General features: G+C 36.3%; 4 protein-coding genes across 6 annotated transcripts; 2 read left to right on the plus strand and 2 right to left on the minus strand.

Annotated features, from left to right (window-relative positions):
- Positions 1–713: 713 nt before the first annotated feature.
- On the minus strand, positions 714–6,914 carry LOC306871911 (small ribosomal subunit protein mS31-like). The gene is made up of 7 exons (XM_079420161.1): positions 6,137–6,914; positions 5,143–5,550; positions 4,758–4,910; positions 3,191–3,337; positions 3,041–3,114; positions 1,447–1,584; positions 714–1,347 (listed from the first exon to the last, which is right to left on the minus strand). The coding sequence occupies exons 1-7, from the start codon at positions 6,253–6,255 to the stop codon at positions 1,124–1,126; spliced, it is 1,263 nt and encodes a 420-aa protein (XP_079276287.1). The 5' UTR covers positions 6,256–6,914; the 3' UTR covers positions 714–1,123.
- On the plus strand, positions 6,574–12,554 carry slc25a15b (solute carrier family 25 member 15b). 3 transcript variants are annotated; one of them, XM_079420163.1, is made up of 7 exons: positions 6,574–7,098; positions 7,639–7,740; positions 8,309–8,567; positions 9,418–9,555; positions 9,675–9,850; positions 10,688–10,846; positions 10,946–12,554. In XM_079420163.1, exons 2-7 carry the CDS (start codon positions 7,686–7,688, stop codon positions 11,065–11,067), a joined length of 909 nt encoding a protein of 302 aa, XP_079276289.1. In that variant the 5' UTR covers positions 6,574–7,098; positions 7,639–7,685; the 3' UTR covers positions 11,068–12,554. The 3 variants fall into 3 exon arrangements, with proteins under 3 accessions (XP_079276289.1, XP_079276288.1, XP_079276290.1); XM_079420162.1 differs by having other exon boundaries at positions 6,863–7,098; positions 7,642–7,740; positions 10,946–12,488; XM_079420164.1 differs by having other exon boundaries at positions 6,952–7,098; positions 7,656–7,740.
- Positions 12,555–12,649: 95 nt separating this feature from the next.
- LOC306871913 (transmembrane 4 L6 family member 1-like) lies at positions 12,650–15,452 on the minus strand. Its single transcript, XM_079420165.1, has 5 exons — positions 15,128–15,452; positions 14,592–14,657; positions 13,765–13,901; positions 13,498–13,684; positions 12,650–12,786 (listed from the first exon to the last, which is right to left on the minus strand). The coding sequence occupies exons 1-5, from the start codon at positions 15,302–15,304 to the stop codon at positions 12,778–12,780; spliced, it is 576 nt and encodes a 191-aa protein (XP_079276291.1). The 5' UTR covers positions 15,305–15,452; the 3' UTR covers positions 12,650–12,777.
- Positions 15,453–19,321: 3,869 nt separating this feature from the next.
- Positions 19,322–21,721, plus strand: LOC306870985 (mannose-P-dolichol utilization defect 1 protein-like; the record flags this gene model as incomplete). Its single annotated transcript, XM_079418621.1, has 7 exons — positions 19,322–19,433; positions 19,990–20,055; positions 20,182–20,314; positions 20,396–20,481; positions 20,587–20,705; positions 20,820–20,930; positions 21,575–21,721. 7 exons carry the CDS (start codon positions 19,322–19,324, stop codon positions 21,719–21,721), a joined length of 774 nt encoding a protein of 257 aa, XP_079274747.1.
- Between the last annotated feature and the right edge of the window lie 5,435 nt (positions 21,722–27,156).

The following is a 27,156-nucleotide window of genomic DNA, read 5'->3' on the forward strand; positions in this document are numbered from 1 at the left end:
CTACAAAAAATTCTTGACTCATTTGTAACCTTACTTTTGATTCATGTGATGTAGCCATGGTATCTCAGCAGTTCAGTGCTGAATTATTGATATTGAATTTATTGCAGCAATGTTAAAACTTAATGTTTTTTGGCTAATACATAGGTGCCCAATCTAATTCCTAGAGAATGACCTTCCTTGAGTTCAGTGCCAACCCTCCTCCAACATGCCCATCTGTAATAACTGAGTGTGTCTAAAGATTTTATTTATCTGGTGAAGGTCTGTTTGATTAGGGGTGGAGCTGAACATTGCAGGAAGTGACATACTGCCAAGTATGGTGACCCATACTCGGAATTCGTGCTCTGCATTTAACCCATCCAACATGCACACACACAGCAGTGAACACACACCCGGCGCAGTGGGCAGCCATTTATGCTGCGGTGCCCGGGGAGCAGTTGGGGGTTCGGTGCCTTGCTCAAGGGTCTCACTACATATACTACTTCTTGATACTACATATGCTGAATAAGACCTTGATATCCTAAAATTCTGGTATCTGGTGTTCAGAAGAGTGGGAACCCTGTCAAATTTTATTTGTAGAGTGCTTTTCATAATATATACTATTACCAAGCATCTTTACAGATAATGCTTATAATACCTTAATGCCTAGCTCTTTATAGTTAGCAGTTTGGAGCTGGTGATAGGTGTATGATAAAAACAATCAAACAGCTGAGAGTTGCTATAGTGCATCACTTTATACGAGTTTACTGTATGTATGTGGATAAATTTATAGCAATTGCAAGTTGGAGTTATTCTTTTTGCTGCTTTGGGACAACATGTATTGTGAAAAAAGCAACATAAACTGAACTATGAGCAGCATACACAACATCCAGACTTTATTGAAAAACAGTTATATGTTTTACTAAACAAAAATCAGAAAATTTGCAGCAGGTTGAATATTACAACACAGCTGACCATTATGAAACAACAACGATCAAGACTCTTAATCTGGAAATTGATGCAATTATTACCTCCAGTTGCTTAATGAAGTTCAGCTAATTATCACTGCAGTTAGGATCTTAACTAGCTGGTTGTAGGGCTTTCAGGACAGTTGAAACCGAAAGCATCTTCTGTCTTTGTCCGATCCTTATGCCTCGGCCTCTTTCAGGACATCATCTTTCTGTCGGAAGTAGTCTCTGAACCAGTCAATATGTTCTTTTTTCTCTTGGACCGTGAGGTGATGATTCTTTGCGAGGCCTGTGATTACAAGCTCCATGAAGTGCCTGACTGGACCCTGCCGGGGGAATGATTCAAGGTGCTTCTCCAGGAACACATGCTCATGAAAGGACACACTCGCCTCTTCCTCCAGGCCTGAAAAAGTTGCACAATGTGTGCAAAGGCAAGTTTAGGATGAGGTACAGGATTAAAAAGTTGAAGCTAGATGCAACCTATTCTTGCAGAGGAACTCACCAGCTTCATTGTTGATTGGATATTGCCAAAGTTTGCCCTCTTTGGTCCACTGAATCATCTCCTCAAAGCCATTCCGAGGCGTTTGATTTGTTGCCTGGACAATTTGATTAGCTATATCAATGTCCCAAAGAGTAGGGCCTGAAATTCAGAGCAGGGAACAGGACAGGGTAACTAAATACACTCAGTTTCACACGGACATGCTCGAAAGTGTCAGTTGAAAAGTGTTTATACTAGGGATGCAGCGATTAACCGGTTCGTCACGGTTAATTAATCGTAAAGGTTCCACAAAACCGAGTGTTTCTGTTGCACGGAGCTGACCTGTTGCAGCTTGTGCAAAATGAAAACAGTCACACTAGTGGTGCACCAGCTTCAAATTACGTGCTTATCAGAGACACGAAGGCTACTACACGCATTAGATTAGTGACAGAGGGACTAAACAGCGAAGCTTTATTTCCACCAAAGAAATGCCTGTCGATAGTAGTGTGCAGGGCTCGACAGTGCGAGCATTTCACTCGCATTTGCGACTAAAAATAGATGTGTGCGAACTGGAAAATGTATTTAGGAGCACAAGTGCGAATACAAGACAAAATACAAAACAGCCTAACTTATACAGTAGCCTATAACAAACGTATTAATTTATTCTGTTTATTTATGGAAAAATTGTGATGCAGCCTCATATGATTACTTTAGAACTTTAAAAAGGCTACGGTTTAATTTAAATGAGCACAGATGAGAAGAAAAGCGGAGCGAGTTAAAGTGAAAACGCGCTGAATGACGCACATTCGCCACTAGAGGGCGCTGCCGTTACCCCGGTAACCCAGTAAACAAATCAGCTGCGCTACTTTCCTAAAACTGTGTAAATAATGTTTCACACTCGCAGTCATTTAGATATTTATATTCGCTTTAGTCTTCACAATAGCATCAAATAACTCTTACTTAAAGACTTAATGAGCTATTTATTTTCAAACATTTTTTCTAAGCTAAAACATGGCCCATCCACTGATCTATAATTGAGAATTTAGATTTATTAATAATGCTATCTTAATTTAAACTTTTAATAATACATCATAAAATCAAAAGTTGTCTTAATATAATTCAATGGAGCTAACATTAACTAACATTTTTTTATTAATCAACATTAACAAAGAATATTAACTACTGCAACAATTATCTATTGCACATTTTTAGTTAATGTTAACCTGCTTTAACTAATGGTAACAAATGGGACCTACCTATTGTTCTTTCGTTCATTATTTTCAAAAGATAAATACTGTCATGGATGTTTACAGAGCAGCGGTCACCTTTTTTAATTCTAATGGGAGAGATGGACTTTTGTTTGTTGTTTATTATTATTTTGTGCTGTATTGTTGGTTACTGTGTTATTTCTGTTTCAAAATCCAGCAATAAATAACACTTTTTAACATCTAAAGAGTGTTCATGTGATTTTATACATTATTAATGTTGGGAAATGAATAAATGCCTAATAATCGTCATAATCGTAAAACCGTGATTATTCATCAGACAATAATCGTACCAGCAAAATCTATAATCGTTGCATCCCTAGTTTATACCATATAACGGAACTTTTCCTTACCCAGATCTGACAGTGTGTCTTGCTCCACGCCTGCAGTAAAGATGTTCAACCTCTTACTAGTGAAAGGACTCCTCCTTTAAAACAAAACGATGCACAAGTTTAGTGGAAAAATGTATTTAAAAAGAACATTTTCAGGGAAGTTTTTTTTACCTTCTGCGGACTGCATCAAGTTCCCCGGTAATGCCTCTGTCTTGAGTATATCCCCTTCCGTCATCGTCAAAACGAATCTGACTGGTAGGTCTGGTGTTTGATCTGCCATTCGGCCTCCTCCTGACTTTCATATCTGCAATTATGTGTCTGAAAGTTTTGAGATATCACATAATTGTTCCAACAAATGTACTAATGTTACACTTTATTTCCACATTTACACCATAAGGTCTATAGTTTTATTAACAAACAAAACCACTTTCACAACAAGCATTTTTATGCAATCAAAATCACAATGTAATGGAAGTAGCAACAGATTTTTTTTTTCTTATTGTGATGCACACCTAAGTGAAACAGACTAGAAAAAAAATGTAGGTCACAGACTTGGTCTTATCCATCGGTTGTTGACTGAATGTAGGGCTGGGCGATAATTCGATAACGATTATCACGATATAATTTTCCACGATAAAACGATATGAAGAGCTTGATAAATGTTCGATATACTGTTTATGTGCCAAAAGCGGAACGAAACAGCACGCCTCATTTGAATCGTGCTGCATGGACCATTTATCCGCTCACTCAGATCAAAGTTCAAACTGAATTTTATTACAGGAGTAATGGTATATAATTATAGTATGGATTTGTGATTAAGCTATAGCATGTGTGCATTTATACTGAATGTTTTTAGGCTGCCGTTACTGTTTTTCATACAAATAGGCTATCTTAAAAACCATATAGGCCTAGTTATATTTTTACCATGGTATATGTGTGTGTGTGTTTATCATGATTTAAATGTATGCTACTATGGGAGATCATATGCTTAATTAAAAAAAATAAAATAAAAAAATGGTCAGAATCAATTTAACCATATAATCCTGAGGTTGGTATTTTTTTTTGTTACAGATGTTACTGATTTTAAAAAGGAACAAAAATTTACCTCTGCATCCTAACTCAAGCTACTATCAAATGTGCATTTCTGAGACAAAAAAAGTGATGATATTAATATTATCAGGCAACCCAAACCTGTTTCTTGATTTGAAACAATATCAACTCATTAGAACATGCAAAAACTAAGAAATTAATTTTTCTATTTAAATATTTATTTTGTTACAGAAAATTAGCAAATGGAGCAAAATTCTGTCTTTAAATTTGAAAGAAATAAAGATTTGACATTTATCGTCATAATTTTTTTTTGGCCGTATCGCCCAGCCCTAATTAAATGGTGGCCATAGTCGATTGTACGAAAGGTTTAAGCAGACTAAATTATTAGAGAAGTAATACACATAGCAGTCGTGGATAGAGAGTTGGACTTGTAACCCAAAGGCCGTGGCTTCGAGTCTCAGGACCGGCAGGGATTGTAGGTGGGGGAGTGAATATCCAGCGCTCTCTCCACCCTCAATACCACGACTGAGGTGAGACGCTTGAGCAAGGCATTGAACCCCCAACTGCTCCCCGGGCGACGCAGCATAAATGTCTGCCCACTTCTCCGGGTGTGGGTGTGTGTGTGTGTGTTTGTTCACTACTCACTGCTGTGTGTGTGCACTTGGATGGCATCTGAATTGAGCCCTACCCTATGTTCTGTCCGTCTGCTCTGCTCTGGGTGTCAGGTACAGCTTCATGTTTCCTCAGCTGCTTAAGAAGCTCTGACTCGGCCTGATGTCTGTTTGGCAGTGTGGATGCGGCGGCAGAGACTGCAGCAACCAGTGCTGGATTCAACGTCCCACTAAAGTACAGAAAAAGTTCACTTCAGAGTGGATGCATTGTTTGCTAGTCAGAAAATAAAAACATAAAACCTATTAAATCCTACATCATATCATATAATCTTAATTTATTAATCGGTGTCTTGTGATTTAGCTCTTGTGTATACATACATGAAATCGCTGTTATTATCATTTTAGTGCCAGCATTACCAATTTGTGAATGAATTATGCTTGTGCGTATCATGTATAACTCACTGCTGTTGTGAACCTTCAGCTGTGGCATGCTGGAACATGCTGTGTGCGCTTTCCATGGGCTCTTGGTCAGTCCTCTCACTCATTCGTGGAGTCTTTGAGGGTCTTATTTTGCGTACAGTTGTGACCTCCACCTTCATTGCCCCAAGTAGCTCCAAAAGACTCTCCTTGCCACTTCTTGTCTTTTCAACCTGCTTGCTGTCGGGTTTAACCACTGGTTCGGTCTCTAAATGTGATGTCGATGTTGCATTTGAAATTTCGGTGCTCTTCTGCCCATCAGCATTAACCTCTGCTTTCGCCTCATTCTCTTCTGGTCTCTTTTCTTTGTCTTCTGACCGGGATGCAGAGCTCTCTTTATTTTCACTAAAAGAGATGCTACTGGTTCCTAATGGCCTTGCTGTACATGGGGCCCTGCAATAAAGATTTTAGACCAATGAGTCTTCATAATCAAATATATAATTAATACATGGTCTGGAATGTATATTTACATTTAGCAGACACTTTTATGCAAAGCAACTTATAAATGAGGACAATAGAAGCATTCTAAATCAACAAAAGAGCAATGATATGCAAGTGCTATGACAAGTCTCGTTTTTTTGTTATTTATATACATATAAATAAAAATAAAACAAATAAATAGAATAGAAAAGAAAAAAGAAATCGAGAAAGCTAGTGTTAGAGGCCTTTTTTAAAGAAATCAGGCGGTTAGAAAACGAATAGAGATTTAAAAAAGATAACAAATAGATAAAAATAGAATTAGAATAGAGAGTGCTAGAGTTAGAGGGTCAAATAAAGTGAGTTTTTAGACGTTTCTTGAAGATGGCTAAGGACTTAAGGATTTAAATAATTAATATATATTGCAAACACATAATCCACACGCAAATGGAAAATTCTGCAGGTTAATCAAATACTAATTTATTCTGATATCCGAGATATTTCAATTTAATTCAGTCAGATCTGAGCTGTCACTTGTCAGTGTTTTACATATGTAACTCACCAGATAGCAGGGGCAAAACTCCCCCTCTCTTTACATTTTGTGGAAGGTAATCGTGTATTCTGGGTATAAATTAATCCATTTCGAACCTGATAAATATTTATTAACAATCTTCTATACATGTTTGCCCCTCTCAGAAGACCTCAATGTCGTCCATGCACGTTTCCCGGTGCAGCTCAGTCAACTGTCCGGTAGGCGCCTGCCTGAGACGTATAAAAGTTCCGGCCGCATTTTTGCGTCGACTTAAAGAGAACTCTTATTTATCACTTATTACGAGTGTTTGAACATCCGGTGATTTTATCTGTTTTAATCTGTCTGTATCACATACATTGCTTTAGGATAATTAAATATGATTGCAATAGCAAAAGGGAACCCTTCATAAACTGGTCCAGGGGAGGGGTCCGCTGTCAACCTCCATCCCTGCTAGTGATGGGAAGTCCGAGTCATTTATGAGAATCATTTAAAATTGATTCATTGAATCTTTTACGCCACGACGTGGCTTTTGACATCTCTGCGTGGCATTTTATCCGCGTTTCAGTAATGCGTTTTTACGTTTTATTAGTAATTGAACGTGAGCGTTTATTAAAACCCGCGTATTTCATCTCAGTCATCGATGAATTCGTAACCGTATACTACTAGCATACTACTGTTACTATGTTCACCATAGAAACGCATGGTAAAAGTAGCAAGAATACTGTGTTAACACGGTTAATTGCGCTCATCGGAGTCGAGAACTGTTCCGGCTGATTCAGTTAGCTTCGTGACCGAATCGTTGAAGAGCGTCTCGTTTTGGATTTGTTCGAACGATTCATTTAAAAGATTCGACACATTTGAACGATTCATGCGGATCCGTTTTCGAGAGGTCATGACTCATCTGATCGCAAATGTATCAGTTCAGTTAGGAGCCAGCATGAATCAATCCTTCTTGCTACAGATTTTCGTTATAAGCGCTTTCGTGAAAAAAGGTAAGCATGCTTGGTGAATGTTTGTTGTGGAATTTACGTTGTCACAGTTTTATTTTTAAGATATTAAATCTCGCTAGTGGTTAGTTCAGGTGATGCAAAAACACGTCTGTCTGGATCCAGCAGTTTTTGGTCTTACTTTATTTTGCGTAACATAAAAGACAGTCACATAACAGCAAAAAAATGTTGCATCAGAAAGGCGTATCTACTGAAAATAATCGCTGTGGTTGAAGAGCATGGCTTTATGTGACCCACGTGGCCTATCATTGTGGCTTGTGACTTGCTCCAGTTAGCACTCTGAACTTTGTTACTCCATGAATCTTGAGATTCAGCTCCATGCTGTCTGCTTATGTAGCTTTACGCAGTTATGTTATACTTCAAATGTACTGTACTATTTCAACAACAAATTGTTAATGTTAAGTGCCTACCTACTTTGATTTGGTAAGCATGGTTTCTGGTAAGTTTTATGGTTTGCTTTCTAAAATACTAAGTAAACTCACCATGAAGATCTCAATTTTTCTTCTCTCTGTCTCATATTTTAAGCAGATCTTTGATTTTAGGATTTTTTGGAGCGCTTGGCACTTTTCATCATGGCACCAAATCCTGTGGTTCAGGCAGTAATAGACCTCTCTGCTGGTGCTATAGGTAAGTTCACCTTACTTCAGGGTCATTAAGGGGGACAGTCGGGTACATTTTGCTGGGCCCTATGATGATAGAGTGGGATTCAGTTTATTTCAGCTTCATCTGCATTGTAAATCCTTTCTTTTGTCAGTTCTTATCTGACTTTTGAGCTGTGTGTTTTTGCTTACCTCTGTGGTTTCACAGTCTGGACCCATTGTCTCAGCAGTCTGTGTACACACACACACACACACACACACACACACACACACACACACGACTCGTTCTGTCTGGCTTAGATCATGCTGATAGATGGGTGAGGATGTGTGATACTGTTTGCGGATTAGTTGTAGATCATTGCTTTATAACCCTTATACAAATTTGTACGGTAATTTTATTTTATTCTGTCATTTCAAACCTTGGTATCTAAGTTATTATACCAAAACACAAGCCACAAAAAGTTTGAAGTGCAAGAAAGTGCAATACACAGACACATTTATGAATATAAGGATGATTGAAGGCAGTTCATTTGTTTCATTAACAAGAAAAAAAGTTAATCTCTCTTGCTGTTCTCCGACTTCTCTTTCCTCTTTAGGGGGCACAGCTTGTGTATTTAGCGGTCAACCTTTGGACACGGCTAAGGTGAAAATGCAGACATTCCCCACTTTGTACAGAGGCTTTGTGCACTGCTTTGTGTCTACATACAGACAGGTGGGTTTTCGAGGGCTGTATCAAGGTACCACACCAGCCCTCATGGCCAACATCGCGGAGAACTCTGTGCTCTTCATGTGCTACGGCTTTTGCCAAGAGGTGGTTCGCTTCATCTCCGGTCAGGAGAAAGAGGCTGTGCTCAGGCAAGTTCTGTTTGTATTATGAACAGTACATTTATGCATTTTGGCAGATGGCTTTATCCAAGGCGACTTGTATTGTGTTAAAGGTATACAATTTATCCGTTCACACATTCCCTGGAAATCAAAGCTATGACCTTGGAGTTACTAGCGCCGTGCTCTACTGTGTGAATAGTATCTAATAATTAGTTGGTAAAATAGTTTCAGTTATTTATTGGAAGCTCTAAAATAAATGACGTTTTTGTCTAAAAAAAAATCCCTAAAAATGTGTATATTGCAATGCAACACAAAACAGTTCAAATGTTTGGGATTCAATAAGATTTGTTTTTAGAGTTTCTGATCACAGAGGCTGCATTTATTTAATTAATATACTGTAAATAGATTTAAAATAAATGTTTTCTATTTGAATATTTTTTTTAAATGTGATTTTATTCATGTAATGACAAAACTGAATTTTTAGAAACCATTACTCTAGTCTTCAGTGTCACATGATCCTTCAGAAGTAATTTTAATATGCTGATTTGGTGATGAAGAAACATTTCTGTTATTATCAATGTTGAAAACCGTTGTGCTGCGTGGAAACTTTGATGGAAATGTCTATTCTTTGCTGAATAGAAAAAAAATAGCATTTTTTAATAGACATTAATTTGTATCTTTTTGATCACCTTTAACTTTAATGTGTCTTTGCTGATTAATCTGTTTTAATCTGTATCCTTATATTAATTTCTTTAAAAAAAAAACCCTTACTGACCCTAAACTTTGGAATCGTAATGTATATACATATTATCACAATTTCAGTCACTTTTTTTATATTAACCATTATTTTCCATGTGTGTGATTGTTTATTTCTGTTCAGTGACATGCAGAAAGCGTGCGCAGGCTCCGTGGCCTCTGTTTTCTCCTCTCTGGTCTTATGTCCCACTGAGCTGGTGAAGTGCCGACTGCAGGCCATGCATGAGATGGCCACTTCCGGCAAGATCGCCCATAGTCAGAAGTAAAGATTGAGCCGTCCTTTCTGTGGATACTGTGCACATTTTTATTTACTTTTAAGAGCTAGTATTACTCCTGATATCATTTACCTCCTTTCTCATTATGTATGTCTATGTTTTTCAGCACAGTTTGGTCAGTGATGAAGTCCATTATGCGTAATGATGGTCCTGCAGGGTTCTTCCAGGGTTTAACCACCACAATTGCCCGTGAGGTGCCTGGATATTTCTGTTTCTTTGGAGCGTACGAGCTCTGTCGCTCTCTCTTTGCTGAGTACATGCAATGTGGCAAGGATGACATAGGTATGGAAACATTTATAGTTTCTACATGTTATCTGATTAAACGGTATTGAAAACATAATCACTAATGTTTCTAATTTATTGATTGGTCTGCTATTTTTTCTGGTGTGTTATTATTGAAACAGCATACCGGAGTCAGTCATTAGGAGGATAAGGACAAACATTAAAATCAGTCAGTAATCTATGAACTCTTTGTTTTAAATATAGCCGGTCGTTCTGTTTACTCAGTTGATAGCGACAGAGATAGTATGAAGAGAAAGACACACATCTCTTGTAGGCTTTAGAAGTCCCTTCTTTCAGGTAAAAAGTCATGATTGTACCCATCAAAAGTTTGTGGTTTAGAGAGATTTATTTAGTGCTTTTATTCTGTGACAATGCATTAAATTGATCAAATGTGACAGTAAAGGCTTTTATCTTGTTACAGAAAAAGTATTTCAAATAAATGCTCTACTTTTTCTGTTCATCAAATTTTCATCAGCTTTGCCATCACTGGAGTAAATAAAATTTTAAAATATATTAAAATAGAAAACACTATAATAATTGTTAACAGTTTTTCACAATATTACAGTTTACTCAATTTTTGATCTAATAAAAGCAGCCTTGGTCAGCATAAGAGACTTTTTCATAAAGATTTCAAAAGCATTAAAAATCTTACAGCCATCAAACTTTTGAACGGTAGTGTAGGTTCTGTATTTGTTTTAGTTTTTTTATTAGTACTCCGGTTTCTTGTTTGCATTTATTCGCTCATGTTTGTAACGTGCTTGCTTTATATTCTCATACGTGTGATGTTCATGTTAATTAATGTCAGCTTTAATGGGTTGGTGTGTCTGTGTTTTGTAGGTGTAGCCCCTATTGTGTTCAGTGGTGGTTTTGGGGGAGCCTGTCTCTGGCTTGTGGTTTACCCCATGGACTGTGTTAAATCCAGAATACAGGTCATGTCGATGACAGGCAAGCAGTCAGGCTTCTTCAAGACCTTCATGCATATCTTCAGAACGGAAGGTATGAGAAAGATTTCTATGCCAAATTGTATTATGTATAAAAACGTAAAATGAGCATTACATGAAAACCCTATTTGACTTGTTTTTGTCTCATTTTCAGGTGTAAGGGCTCTATATTCTGGTCTGACTCCTACAATGATCCGTACATTTCCAGCCAACGGTGCTCTGTTCTTAGGTTATGAAGCCAGCCGCAAAATCATGATGGCACATTTTGACAGCTGACCCTATAACAGCACACTTTTATTTTTTTTTCTCTGGTTGGATTTTTTAGCATTTTTAAACGAGCTAGCTCTAATTCACCATGCCCATTCTATAGTATTTCAGTCAACATGCCATGGTTTGCACACACTAACGCACATTTTTATAATGATGCTTTGCTTTGTTTTATTTATTTGATAACACTTTACAGAAAGGTTATACTTGTTTAGTTAATGCATCAGTTATGAACTATCGCTGAATTATTATTTTCTCATTGTTAAGTCATTAGTTCATAATACATTAATGTAAACAAAATTAAAAATTTTAGTAGCATATGTAAACATTTCTAGCATAATGTTAACAAATTTAACTTACCATTGTTACCATTATTTTTTATTATTGTTAGGGTGTTTTTTATGTGGCTAAACCTTTATCCGAGAGTCTAAAAACGTATTTGTTGTGCTAGTAACATTAGTCCCATCACTCCTTCATGCCTACAATTGGAAGCATGTACTCTTAAATACATGCAATTTTCAGGCTACCTCTGTATTCTTTGCCAGTTTTGTAATTTGCAAAGTCCTGTTGAATGAACTATAACTATGCAATTAAGTTTTGAATGCTGTTCTCCTGAATACTTACAGACAAAAGGGACATTTGCCATTAAAGCCTGAATGATCTGACTGCCAACAAACCTAATTTTAGAAATACACTAAATTTGATCAGTATAACCGTAAGCTTTGTACTGTATATTTGCATTTTGTTTTAGTATTTCAAGTGAGGGAGAGAATGCCTCATTTCAAGATTTACTTTAGCTTTTAAATACGGTGGGGTTCAAAAGCCTGAGCTCCACAGAGCATGCTGTGCTGCACTAACAAGGAAAACTGTGTTCATGTGATTGACTGGTGACCTAGAAGTAGTAGAGAGTCATAAACGCATCTTATTCACTTGGCTTTGTAACATTTCTTATTCATTTAAAATGTTTGAAAAGAACTAAACCTTTTCAAATTTAGATTGTCATAGTGACCCCATTGTATGTGGATGTTTTTGTATGCGAGGAAATGCTTGTTACATTCAGATGTTCTGCTAAAGAACATTTACACTCCAGACAGACTCTAGTACATATTTCAGATCATTTAAAAATGATGTACTGAAGTCAGCAGGCAGGACATACTGTGATATCACAGCGTTTGAAATGTACTGAGTGTAAATAGTCTGCAATTTGATTCTGTTCTGAAAGAGTTCTGTTTGTATAGTTAAACACCAACTCTCTACCAAACTGAATAACTTTTTTAAACCAGGATTGCATTTCTTGAACTGTGTGATTTGTTTTAGTGTTAAAGAGATTTTAATTAACTTGATACAAAATCATAGATTTCTGGGAAGAATTATATTGTGTAAATGCAAATTAAAATCTGACAAAACATATCAAGCACACTGTGTAGCACTTTGGATTTTATTTATGTTTTAGTATGTTTATTTCATTTCTAAACTATAAAAATACAGATAGATACAAAAGTGTTATGCCATTATTTAAAATATCATTATACATAAGCTTTTACTAGAAAAACAGTATTAAGCCAAAACATCAGCTATAAACAATCGATGAAAACAAGATTTGAAGAAGTGTACGCAAGCAAACTTTCATCAAAATGTTCAGATAGAATCTTCCACAAGAGTGCGCTGGTTATATGAGATATGAAGATATGAATCTCTGGCATCTGGAGCAGTCGGGGATTACAGCGGCTACAAAATAACAGTAGAAAGTGTTAAACACGCTTTTCCTTTCATCACTTTTATATTTATTGGATAGGACAGTAGAGAGCACACAGGAAAGCATTAGGTGTTCTGTAATAATACTGTTTAAGTGTATAAATTCAATTGTATACTCGTATTGAATTGAATTAAAGATACAAGTTTTGGCATTAACAGATGAAAATAAAGTATTAAAATTGCTGCAGATAAAATGTGTCTCTCTGGATAAATCTCGACATTCAGTGGTATGATATTTTTAATATTCACCTAATTCATCAGATTTTTTTTTTTGCCATCTTGCAAAAATGACACCAGAAGTCCTCACTATTAACATTTTTGTAGAATTAATCAATTAAAAATTATTTTTAATTGATTAACAGAAGAGAAAACGATGTCAAATTTAAATTAACACCCTCTCAGCAGCCTTAACTAGGATAGTTTTTTTTTGTTTGTTTGTTTTTGGTAATTTAATGCAAAGGAAATATAATACAAACGTAAATTTGTATAAATGTAGCCTACATTTTTTTTCAGGTTAAAATAGGGGGGGGAAATCACAGTCTGTGAAAAGGGTCCATTGTTTTGAACATGTTTTGTACTAATTTGAAATTATTTTTTTCACACTGATGTATTAGAACTAGATTGTTCCACCACTCCTTTTGCGTTCCTCATTCTCCACTCTTTTGTTTCTCAACTGTCTCTCACCCCTTTCTCTTTGCAGGTTCCACAGAGGCAGCCGAAGAGGCCGTTGATCATCTGTATGGCACAGAGGATGAGCTGCAGAGCGCTGGTCACCAGCAGTGTTGAGAACAGACCCACATTAAACTCCACCACATTATTTGGCTCAGTGCAGGTTGACCACGTGTTACGGTCCTTAAGGTAACTCTCCTCTCTGAGAGATACAGAAAAAAACATATTTAAACAGTAAGGATTGTCATTACGTGCTCTAAAGTGCTGACGTGTGTCTCTTACCTGTCTTTGAAGGGAGTTCCCCAAAGAATAAGGAGATGTTTACAGTATGGCCCATTGATTAGACCCATCAGTGCCACTATGAAACTGTAAAGGGCGCCAGCTACACCCACTGCTGCAAATAAAATGGACAGGAACATCTAAAATAGAAAATGCATAATCAGAATGATTTAATTTAAGCACATAATACAAATACAAGAAGTGAATTCAATCATGCAATTGCTGTGAATTGTTGTGCCTAAAATTGCAACATGTTCATATTGAAGACATCTGAAGAACAATTTCCTAATCACACAACAACATGGCTGAGAAACGAACTCCTACAAATCTGTCACTATTCAGTGAGGTTGTTAGTCAGTGATTCCTGCAAAACTGTCGAGGTTCTGCAAATATTTGAGTCACATGACTCATGAGTCACATCTTTATAGATTTTCTCAAAACAGTGGAACGCCTGTTCTTCACGCTTACAGGCACATGACATATGTTCTTCACATCACATGTATTCGGGTATATTCTAAATACATTTATTTGTCGTAGTGTGTTAAGAGAAGACTCAGTCTACAACTTTAACACAAGTTATTCCTTAACTTAGCATGCAGCATCATCACAAAATATTGATCTCACAACAGATGTAGAAACACATATCGGTAATGTGATTTACTTGTATGTATCAAGCTATTTAAAGGTGACAAATGCATCACTTTTCCTGGGCTTGTAAAGATCCAGTGGACAATCCTCTTCATAACTGAATTTCTGAAGGATTATAGATATTTATAAACTGCAGACTAAAAATAAAGTGTCTGTTGGTGTCAGGGTTGGAGCAAACTCACCCCGCAGCGATTAGCACAGCAACCCTGCTTTCCAGTCAGGTGAATGTGAAACGCTGGAATCAGCACCTGGAGGAGAGAGAGGACAATTCTATTATATTTTCATCACTTTGACACAGTTTGGATTGACTTTAACACACAGTAAATATATCCTGTACATTTTTGTCTCAAGGTCACTCTGTTTACACTCTGTGGATTCACTTTGATTCCCATTTGCTGCGACAGTATTGTAATACTTTACTAGTATAATCACTCACTGGCTCATAAAGAAATGCGTTGTCCATGAAATATCAGTATTTTTTTTTTAATCTCATGGTTTCTTATAAAACAAGGTAAAAATCTTTCCTACATTCCTTTCCCAAATCAAATTAAGCCTTGGCATATTGTTACAAAGGCAGCTTAATCATAGAAACATGTGACCGACAAGCCCCAAACTAAACTTAGAATCATATTTCTACAATATATGTTGCATAAATAGAATAAGAACTTATATATAGTTCAACATTACTTTATTTACAATTAAACAAAGTCAGACTTACCAGTATCCCCCCTCCAACCAGTCCTCCCATGTATTTGACCTCCTCAGTAATTTGTTGATTCTGTGCGTACTTTACATCCCAGCCAGGAAAAAACAGCATAATATTACATATTATGGAGATGACCGCCAGCGGGTATAGACCTGTCCCGACGCAAAGCGCACATTTTCCCGTACACATTCTGCTATTGTCAATCCTGAAGTCAGAGAACAGCTGTAAAATTTCCACTATTAAATATGAAAAGCTCCAAGATAAAAAGAGCTTGACAAAAAGTTTGCTTATGGTCTCTTGAGTCACACACACACACCCTGAAGTTGTCTGTCTGCCAGAGTGCAGAGGTTTTTATAAATACAGCTAGTCATTTATTGAGTTAAGATAAGACCAGCCCATGGAATCCAGTTCATGTAACCACACCCTGTCCAGAGAATCTGTATCTAAATCATAAACTATAAAATTCTATTGTTTTATTTACTCTTGTTTCTTAGGTGCTTGCGACGTACAGTGTTTGTACATATAAACCTTTTAAACCAGAAATCTCTGGAATTCACACAGGCCAGTTTTATAAACAAAACTGGACTTTTATAGTAACTACATCAAGCATTAAAAACTACAGCTTATAGCCCATATATACAGATTTAAGTTTATACGTATTTAATAAAAAATTTTGTTGGGATCTATATTTGTCATAACACTTGATACAGTACGTTTAACTATTCAGTGCAGCCTGAGTCAGATCTGACACAAAATAAATGACAAACTGTGGAGAAGTGTGTGTGGGATGTGCGTCGTATTGACTTGACTAAATTATGTTTGTACAGGGTGCTATAAAGCAAATGCACCGTGGGACTTTGGACTGTTTCTGTAGTGAGAGAAAAACATAATGACGGTGACACTCTAAAGCAAATAGCGTTATCTAAAAAAAAAAAAAAAAATGACATGCTATTTCCTTTGCCAGTTTAAAAGAGGAATTATTAAACGACAGTTGCCTATTTGTTTATTAACATTTACTGAGTCTGCTGTACTAAACCTGGTTTATTTCATTCAAGAAATGTCCCACGTTATAATATTTACATTAAAGGAGTTGAGCAAATTTGCAGTGACTGATAATAAACAGATTTTGTTTGTCAGAGTATGCGTTAGTTTTGGATGTTCAGCAGAGTTTATGTTTGAGAAGAGGTGCAGTCGTGGTTTATGGAAACACTGCAAGAACTTGTCTCCTTTAAAGGCTTTTCCTGTCTGCCTAACCCCTAACTCCAGCGTACTAAAACATGCCGACTACACCCTATCAGCCAAAATCTGGCCAAAAACACGTGTTTGTCAAATGAAAAGGTTCCATCAGGGACCCAAACACAATTCACACAAATCAGATCAGCAGGACGTCGGTCACATCATCCTAATAATGTTTCCTCTCAAACTTAACTTTGTGTTGTTGTCAGTTCAGAAAATAAAAACAATTCTAAAAGCACACCTTAGGCCTTCTTTGTAGTTAAGCAAATGTGTACATTCAAAAGTATATCTTGTGTGTATGTTAGAAACCATTAATGTTAATTTCTTCGAATTGTCTGAAAGCCTCTTTTTAATAGGCTTACTTCTCTTTGCTTCCTCAAGTTGGACGTAACTATCATTGCATTTTGAAGAGTTCTTCCTGTGGTCATGAAAACTGGTTCAAAGACAGCATAGGTTGAACAACAGTGCAAAGTTTTTTTGGAAAGGAACTTTATTGATGTTCATATTCTGTTGCTCAATCTCCAGTTGATAATATGCATACACCCAAAAATAAATATTGTCTTTCCAACATTATAAAAGGTTCATAAGCCAAACATGCACATCTTAGAAACATGTGAAATACACCGATAATGTAGGCTACATGTACTGATAAATTCAAACATACTGATATATGAGATTAGAATGTTAGGTAAGATAATGCCTCACTGAGTATAATTTTTTGGGGTTCTATCCTAGAAACCTAATATAGCTGTAATTATAGTACTGTGAAAAACTGAAAATGATGTAAAGGAGCCATCGTAGGGAAGCATGAATTCTTACCATGAGCCAAGAAGCCCCATTGGATAAACAGTCATCTAGTTTTTACAAAATGTATAAAATATATTTGATAGAAATTGTTTTTTAAAGTATTAATTTAACATATTGTGACGAGTCGGCTGCCTCCCCCCTTATTGTCATCACCCCACCCCGTCCCGTATTCGCCGCCCTTCACCAGGCTCCCGACGGGAGTGGGTGTGTGAGAGAGGAGGGGCGCTGAAACAGCTAGGGCTGGCGGCGTGTGATTTTGCGCAGCGGATGTGAATAGAGCCTCATCACCGCCGCCGTTTAAATGCCGAGCGCGCCTCTCCTCGGGAGACCGTTCTCTTCCCCCCGTGCATGCACGCCGGTGTCCTCGTGGGTCCAGGAAGGGAGCGTCGAGTAGGAAGACTGCCGCACCCGTTAGACGGCCGACGGGCCAGGATGCCGGGCTGTCGAGTCCCCCAGAAGCTCCGGGGGCCCAGGAGTAGGACGTCGCCGCGAAAGGAAGCCGCCGCCACTCGCTCCCGGACCCGAGAGGGGAGCGCGTGCGGCCACCGGACTCCGCCCCTTCCCTGGACCCTTTCCTTCTGAACACTGCCTTCCGTCACAAGCCCCGCAGCACGACGAGGACACCAGATCCCTGTTTATTTTGGACCCCCCCCCCCCGGACACTTTATTGTATTATTTATTGTTTAATAAAAACCTCTCCGAGGCCTGACGCCACGCCCACTGTGTCTGTCGTTTGCTCCTCCCACCACAATATTATTTTAAATGCATATTATTTCATTATCTTATATTGTCCTTACAATGCATCTAATCAATTTAGTACCCTCAGATTGACAATGACAAAAATGACAATCACAGTAAAAAATATAAAAAAATCCATCTGAAAGATAAACTATTTAAACTGTAAATAATAAAAACAGTAACTACAAATTCTGATGGGATTATTTAATATGTCCAATTTATGTTCTACTACTTATTATTCTTTATGACGAAGGATCTCTGAAAAGCAACTTTATTAATTCCATGCTTTATTATTTATTTTATTATTAGTTTAAAATCAGCTCGTTATTATACCGCGGCAGCGGTCGCGGCAGTCGTCGTGTGAAGCCCTCTTAGTGTAAAGACCATCGACTCTACCGTGCGACTCCACCGGGCAGGGACACCGGCAAGGGATAGTAGTAGCTTTTTATTAAATTTTTTCATTGATATGTTTATTATTGAAATGTTGTTGTTATATGCATGTGTTAATTTTATTTAATTTCTTTATTTTCTTAAATATGTGGGTAGATAGTATTTATAGAGTTGTAACTTTTTAGTTTTAGTTACTTTTTCTTATTTGTAAGTCGCTTTGGACAAAAGCGTCTGCTAAATGACAAAAGTAAAAGTAAAGTAAGTAAGTATTATTTAACAATAATTTAAAAATTGTTTAATCAGGAAGTGCATGTGTTTTTTTTTTTTTTAGTGATAGCTTTCTTGCTGGATTCAGATTTTATTTTAATAGAACTTTCAAAATTACAAAATCAAGCAGCACGTTCTTGACATATTTCTCATATTTACACATTTTGTAAGTACAAACTGAGACAATTCGAATAAAATCAAAAACAATAATACCCGATTCAGATATAAAGTAACAGTTTAACAGTTTTGTCGGCTATGAGGCTCGCGCGCCCCCTGTAGAAACACATTTGATCCCTCCGGCCTCAGTGCTGATGGCTAGGCGTATGAGTGTATGACAAACATTTGAGCAATTTGTATAAATACAAAACGTCTACTTTGTGAAAACTGAAAAGTAATTCAGATCATTTACCTTAATTAAACCACTTCCAGGAAAGTGGGGCTATCATTTGGGGAGCGTTAAAAACATCATAGGACAGGACAGCTGTTGCAGTGACTAACCAGAGACGCCCCTCTAAAACGTAAACATCATTGGTGAGGCTTGCTTTGACAGGTTTTTGACAGTTTTGCTTGAATTTACCAAATAAGACGTGTTTTGACAGGTGTAAAGTTCAGAAATGTTTTGCTTAGACCAAATTTTGCTCGCATTTAATTTCGAGTGAATAGTTAGTTTAACCCTGTAATTGGTTATTTATTGGTGTCAAGCAATACGTTTAATTCACATTATTTTCCGTCCACGGTAACACGACCACTGACAGGAATACATGCACTATGGACACGTCTGATGAAGGGAGGATGCCTCGTTTGAAAGAATTTTTGCTAACTTTCTTCATGCCAGAAAAATGTTATGACCAGTTTTTCCTTTACTTCAACTTTATGCACGGTGAGAGACAGCTTTATCTTGAATAAACATATGCGAATATATTCAAGCATACCCTGGTTTGTAAAAACATGTCCTCCAAAACAATTAAATTTTACTGTGGGTAATACATTTAACATCAATTTAACACATTGAATTTACTGATGACTGGTTGTAATGATGTTTAATGTTAGCCACAACTGACTGTTATTCAGTGTGCTTGTTGTAGGCATAACAGAGTACGTGACCCAGGACCACAAAACCAGTCATAAGGGTCAATTTTTAGAAATAATAAATTTCTAAAATTCGGAATAAATAAGCTTTCCATTGATGTATGGTTTGTTAGAATAGGACAATATTTGGCCGAGATACAACTATTTGAAAATCTGGAATCTGAGGGTGCAAAAAAAAATCCAAATATTGAGAAAATGGCCTTTAAAGTTGTCCAAATGAAGTTCTTAGCAATGCATATTACTAATAAAAAATTAAGTTATGATGTATTTACAGTAAGAAATTTACAAAATATGTTCATGGAACATGATCTTTACTTAATTAAGACCTTTACTTAATTTGTCTCTAGTTCCCTGTCTGAAGATTGTCTTAAGTAAAACTATTGGAATATTGATTTTGGTGGAGATTGTTATTGGTAAGTAGTCTATTTTACATAATCTTTCATGTCCTCCAAAGTTGAAGTTATTACTTTATGTTTTCTCTGCTTTATATTTTGTGCAATTGTGTTTCATAGAATGTGTGAATCTGCTTCTTCCCACAGCTCCACTCCCTCAGATCTGGAAAGTTCTTTGGTCTGGATGTTCTAATGGACTGTGTATGACCTCCATTTTTCTGGAGCTGTTGGCCATCTCTACTCATGCAGCTTTTTGCTACACTCAAAAATTTCCCATTGGGTAAAACAGCACTTGCATTAATGCTAATATATATTCTGTAGAGGAATATACTAAGTCATGAATTTGTGTGTGTGTCTGCAGTGCCTGGGGGGAAAGTTTGTTTGCATTGATCCAGATTGCTGTCCTGGCTTTGCTTGTCCAGCACTACCAAGGGAAAACCATAAAAGGTTAGAAAAAGAAAACAGAGAGATGTTTCAGCTGTATTAAAAATGCCCTTTATTCATAATGTAAATATTCCTGTTTGAATGATTGTTTGGTATTTTTTTATGCAGGTTTATGTTTTCTTGCTCTGTACTGTGGCTTTATGTTCCTCTTGGCCTCACCTTTGACTCCTGTGTCAGTGGTTTGGACCCTGCATGAGTGGAATGTGCTGCTGGTTATTGCTGGCAGGGTGAGACAGGTCTTTGTATGAGACCCAAAAAATATGTATAGAGAATATGTGTCTGTACAGTGTCTTTACAAAAACAAACAAAATAAAATACTGTATTTTATGTTTTGTGTTTAGTTTTTCCAGGCAAGAAGTAACTTCAGATGGGGACACACCGGACAGTTGTCTGCGCTCTCTGTTTTCCTGGTTTTTCTTGGCTCTCTGGGACGCATCTTCAGTTCCCTGCAGGTGCACACACATTTACTTGGGTATCTAAATGGGGACGGTGCATAGACAATATACAGCTAGTTATAAATACTGTAACCTAACCCTAACACACACTAACCATTTTCTTCATTTTCACAATTTAAAAAAAAACTATTTACTGTATAATTATGCTGTTTTTACAAATGAGAACATTCCCTAGGTTTTGGACTATTTTGTTAGATTTAGATCATTTCTGGGTAGGCCTGTGCAAATAATCGAATGCGATGATCATACGCATTTAGTCAGAAAAGCCGGTTCTGTGATTAGTAGTAAATCACCCATGGAGATTTACTACTAATCACAGAACCGACTTTACTGACGAGATGTGCATGATCGTCCCATTCGATTATTTGCACACCCCTACTTCTGGGTACATATTTGTCCCAAGTAAGTACTGTAGGTAGTTCACAAACACATTATCACACACGTTCAGAGCTGTTTAGTTACAGGTTCCTTTGTGACAACTCACCCCATAGTGTAACGACATGCTCTGACATTGTGTTATGTCATCGCAAAAGGTTGATGAACTGTGACTTGTTTTGGGAGCAATAACAATGGAAATGTTTGATAGCCATTTTACATTTCACATTACTAATTTCATATATATAATTTCTCTCTTTCTGAAGGACACAGGCCTTTCTCTCTCAACTCAGTTGCATGCGGTGGCCTGCTGTTGCAGTGTGGTGATACTAGCACAGGTCCTGATGTACTGGAGAAAAAGCATGATAAACAGCGAGAAAGAAAGGCAAGTGGAGAAAGACAAGGCTGAATAAAAGAGGTAAAATAAACTCTGCTTGATGGACTATTGATGTTCACTCAATGCGAGTGTTTGGAGGTGTGATTTTCCACCTTTGGTCAGATAAATCGAAATTTGGAAATAATCAAGCCATAGATCTCGATTCAGTTTAACTACAAAACATCTTGCACATTTTTTCTTAAATTAGCTCATGGGCACATAGTTTCATCTCATACTGATATCAAAACTATATTGAGTTAATTCAGCTAAAGAAGTCTGAATACTTGGCTAGAATGTGGAAAGTAATCAAACTATTTTATTTGCTTGGGTAAATGCAGTACAAATAGGATGTATTTATCATTTTGTTTAAATATGGGAAAATGTACATCACAAGATTAATTCACAAGTCAGCCTCTGTGTGGCAGTAGTTATTTATATAGCTGGTGAATATTCCAGTAAAGCACCAGTAGGTGGCAGAAGAGTAGTCTTTATCATATTGTGTATTACTGAGTTTCTACTGTTCATGCTGCCTCTATTACTATATCACTATTTTTCAATCTTTCTTTCTATCACCTGGTCAGATATCTTTCGACTCACTTGGATTTACACCTCAGAATGTGCATTTGCACTCCTGAAAAAGAGGTTGTCAATCATTAAATGTCTCATGAAATGTTTGTAAATTCACTTTTCAGTCCTAAACTATGGTTTCTTTTTTTTTTCTAAACATTAAAATTTATTTTCAGATGTGTTTTTCTGTAATAAAATATGTTTCTATTAAAGCATGTGGTTGTTTCCTTTTACACCATCTTTTACTCATGTTGAGTGAAAGTGTCTTGGGGATCAGTAGTGAAGTCAACAAGTAGTACTGAAATGACAGGCAGCCGGTGTTGCTTAGGCGCTGTGTTGACGCTGTGGTGTGGTTTGTTTGTTGGGTCTGGTTGTGTAGTCTTGGCTCTGTCTGCTTTGTGGGAGGTCTTCTCTGCAGGGCTGTGTGTGTTTCCGGAACGATGAAAACTCGCTAAAACATGAGTCAAAAGGCATGTGTGCATGCGTGTGGTTCGTTCCTTATCTACCTGTCTGACCGATCTCAATCTACCATCATAATGATCTAATCAGCGTGTCTGTGTGTTTGTTCGCCCTGCCCATGAAGGGCTGAAAGAACCGTGTGTGAGGACTTGAAAGAATTATGTTGAAGAACAAAGTGATTTACTTATATATTCCGTACTTACGACTTCTACGTATTTTGATTGTGTGTCTGTATTATCAGAGCACTTTGATGTGTGTTGTTTGGTTGTGTGTGATAAGCAGCCCATTGATGTAGTTCTTCTGTATATCTGAAGAATGTGGTCTTGGTGTTTGGTGAGTATTTCTATCTGTGTGGGCCGCACTCCAGTGGCTACAGATCCGACTGTAGATAGTCATTCATGGTGTTCTGAAATTTGGACAAACATGAACAAATAAAAATTCTGAATGAATGCAGATGAAGTACACCTCATTTAGATAGGGGTGTTTCTTCAGTGTCAGGAACTTTTATGTGCCAGGGACTGATTATTATTTTAGAATAAACAGATTTTAAATATTTTCTTCTATGACGTATTCTTTGTGAATTTACAATAAAAATGGGAACTTTGGGAACTTTGGCCATACCTTTAGCATTCATTCTTGCAGCCTTTCATGTGCTTTTCATATACATTTTATTGTTTTACCATATTCCCAGACCCAGACTTTCAGTCTTGAAATATAAAAATTACTCTAAAATATGAATTACTACATTTTAAATCTAATATACTCCAAACAATGTGAAAAATACATACATCTAAAAAAGCGAATGCAATGTATATTAATTTCTACACCAATAATAACTGTCCCTCAGATGTGGCTTGATTTCCATCCTGATCAACAATTTTGTTGATACAGTTATTTTTTTATACATGTTTACCAAAGGAAACAAACATAATGTATGCAAAGAAATTTTGAAATAGGATTGCATTTGCAAAATGCAAAATGTGTAATGCATAGGTGTGTATTGTGTATAATTGGGCTGCATAAAAATACTATTAGCAAGACAAAGGAGTCAGCTATTTTAATTCAACAATGTTTAAAATGTAATTTCCATCACGTCATTTTCATCATGCCACATGATGCTGTGGTTGAAATGTTTATTACCTTTAGATAAAACGATAGAATTCCTTAGTTACATATGAAATTACACACACAACATTGTCAGTAGACAATCTTAATAAACTACTGAGAGTCTGAAAAATGTTTAAAACTTTAGTTTCTTCATTCACATGGCCAAAAGTGCTCTAAGGTGAAGAAACAGCCATGCAGCTGTTTTGAGTAAAGTGGAAAAACACTCTATCAGAAATCAGATCGCATTGCTATGTGTCTGTCTTCATCTCTTTCTCTCTTTCTCTCTCTTCATCCTCCATGCAAGAGCAGCTGCAGCTGATCAATACTTCAATCTGAGTGTTGTAATCCCTCTGCTGTTCAATGCAGCATGTCAAAACTAACACTCTCCTTCTCTTCTGTTTCTCTTGTGAGCTTATTTAAAATAGTACCCTAGATGAAAAAACAAAATGACGTATTGTTTGCATGTTCAAACAAAATGTGTGGGAGAGAGAGGCCAAGATAGAGAAAGAGATAGAAAAAGAAAAAGAAAGGTGTGGAAAGGCCATCGCTCATCATGCCTGCAACAATTCTTGAGTTTTTGTCCGTCTAGCCAGGTTGGATTCAAAGGAAGCATAAAAATAGTGATAGGAATGTGATTCCTACATTTCAGTAGTAAAAGTGAAGTCCAGTTTATCAAGCAACTTCAGCAAACATGTTGATCCACATAGAGTTGATTCTGTCTCTAGCTGAAACACTTTATCACCTGCCAATATGACCTAGGCTTTCATGGTGTTTGTACACACACTTCTTTGCAGTATTTAAATATAGTGAAATTTTACATTTTCTGTGAAGAAATGAATGTCTTTTAAAGAAACGATGTGATGCAAATAAGATGATTATTCTCTGTGTGTTACAGCTGATAACTGATAATGTTAGATGTTAAAGTTTTATACTAGTTTGTCCAAGTGAAGTAAAAAAAAAAACATTAACAACTAAAATCAATGTTTTGGATTTAGGCACTACAACAGTATAATCTACAGTATGAACAAATAGAAATTCATTTTGAGATTTAGGTAAAGATTACATTTAACAGTGTGATTAATTTTATTAGTCTTTAATGATTAAGTGAGCATTAGATGATGGCAAAAGTAATCTAAATGTAAAAGTCAGAAATAAGCATGCACAATTAAATAAAGGATTTCAGTTGATAATGATAAAAAGTATGTAATATCTAACAATATCTGATATTGTACCATATTGTCCATGTCGAATGATAATATCTGAAGAAAGTCGATAACTATTAAAGTTAAGATTTTACACATTTACAGAATAGAAGAAACATTGTGTTATATGTGTGGTATATTTTAGTTTGTATTAATCTATTTTTTAGTTCTACAAACGTCATTGTATGGCAGCAGTTGAGCTGATAATAGACCAGTACTTGCGTTATAGCTGAGATTGATTGACGCTCAAGCAAGTTTAAATAATTTACATGTTTCTGGTGACTCACGTTAAGCTGTGTGACGTTAGTTAAGACGATTGTGACGATATTCTGCTTACCAGTTGAGGTTTTTTGTCACTCATCGGTTCATTTTTCTTGCACAATCCTTTGGTGGCAAATGTTTGCTATATATCTCTCCCACAAAATAAGCACCACACCTACAAACCTGCACTACTTCTTTCTCGCTCCTTTTCTTTTTTGTTTTGTTTTTGTTGAGCATGTAAGTCAAGCATAATAAAGTTGTAGGTGGCATTCAAGCAGACAGCAGTGGTTAAGTATGTGGTTGGTCCTGCTCTCTGTTGTAGCTCTGAACTGGAGCATAGCAACTGTGTCCCGTCGAGTCATAAACATGAATATAGAGCCAAACTTATTAAACTTATTTGGTTAAAAATGTGTTTAACTGTATATGGTAACTTTATTATGCTATTATATATAGTACATAACTTAGTAGAGTAAAATCACTTTTGTATTGTGCAGATCAGGGTTATAGATAACTAAAACTAAAACCATTACAAGAAACATATTTTAATCTAAAATAAATGTTGCCTGAAAATAGCCTGAACTGCCTGAAAAAAAAAGTATTTTAATATAACTAGTTCTCAATTTCTTGATGTACTAAAATAATTAAAACCACAACTGAAAAAATAATACAAATGAAACATATGCAAAACAAACAAACAAACAAAAACAGAAACTTTAAATAAAAGCAGAAAATATTAAAATAATTAATAAAAAATCTTATTTCACTGATGAGTAAGTAAAAAAGCAGCACATGTTGCAATATTTGAAGTATGATTGAAAACGTTTTGATTATGATCTGACTGGTTTGACTCAATATTGCTCAAATTCTGAACAGTGTGAAAACTGATATAAAATCAATCCAAAAACTTTGAAGCTGTCTTTTTCTATTATCGTGTTTATATATATATATATATATATATATATATATATATATATATATATATATATATATATCGGTTTGTGAACTTTATTGGATATCAGTTTCACATGTAGACAAAAAAAATGTGTGTATGAAAAGTTTCTGAGATTGTCTGAGTGAGTCAGTGGACATTTAAATGTTGTTGAACTGAAATTGTGGAGTCTGTTTCTTCCCCTTCCCCTCTCTTCTCTCTCTGGTGGGTGTGGGGTTGAGTTTTGGGGTTAGTTTGGGGGATTGCTGTTGCTTTGGGAACAACCTGTAGAAGCCTCTGTTTGTTGCTAGGAGATTTTATGCTTTCAGCAAGAAAATCTGTCTCCCCCTTCAACTGAACCCCCACACATGCACACAGCGCGCACACACACACACACACACACACACATAAAGCTCACTCAGTATTGGAGTTTGCCAGCTGATTAATTCTGAAAATAAGATGTTAATAGCAAAACAAATCTTAAATGAGTGGATGATGCTTTTCATGGCTTCACGTATCTCTCACCCTTCCCCTACACACTTGACATGCTATTACTGGATCTGCACAATATGGCTACATTAAATAAACAAAGGGAAGCATTAAAGTATTATTAAAAGTATTTAAAGACTCTCTTTGCACCATAAGTGAGAACTTAATGATTTTAGTTAAGCATATTTTTCTGTATATATGTATTTATTTATTTATTATTTTATTGTACAAATATGAATTTCCAACATGTTTTCTTATGGTTACTTCATTACCTGAACAAAATGTGAGAAGGTCATGAGAAGGTTGAAATATCTTGTATTAACGACTTTTATTGACAGGTTATAAGAGACATTTCTATCTTATGTTTTTCTTTGTCACATGACAACAAAATGTCTTCCTGTATGTTGAACATGCCACACTGACCTTGATTTGGCAGATTCATGTTTTTAAATTAGGAAT

The sequence above is a fragment of the Barbus barbus genome, assembly GCF_936440315.1.
Source record: "Barbus barbus genome assembly, chromosome: 6".
NCBI classification, from domain to species: Eukaryota; Metazoa; Chordata; class Actinopteri; order Cypriniformes; family Cyprinidae; genus Barbus; species Barbus barbus.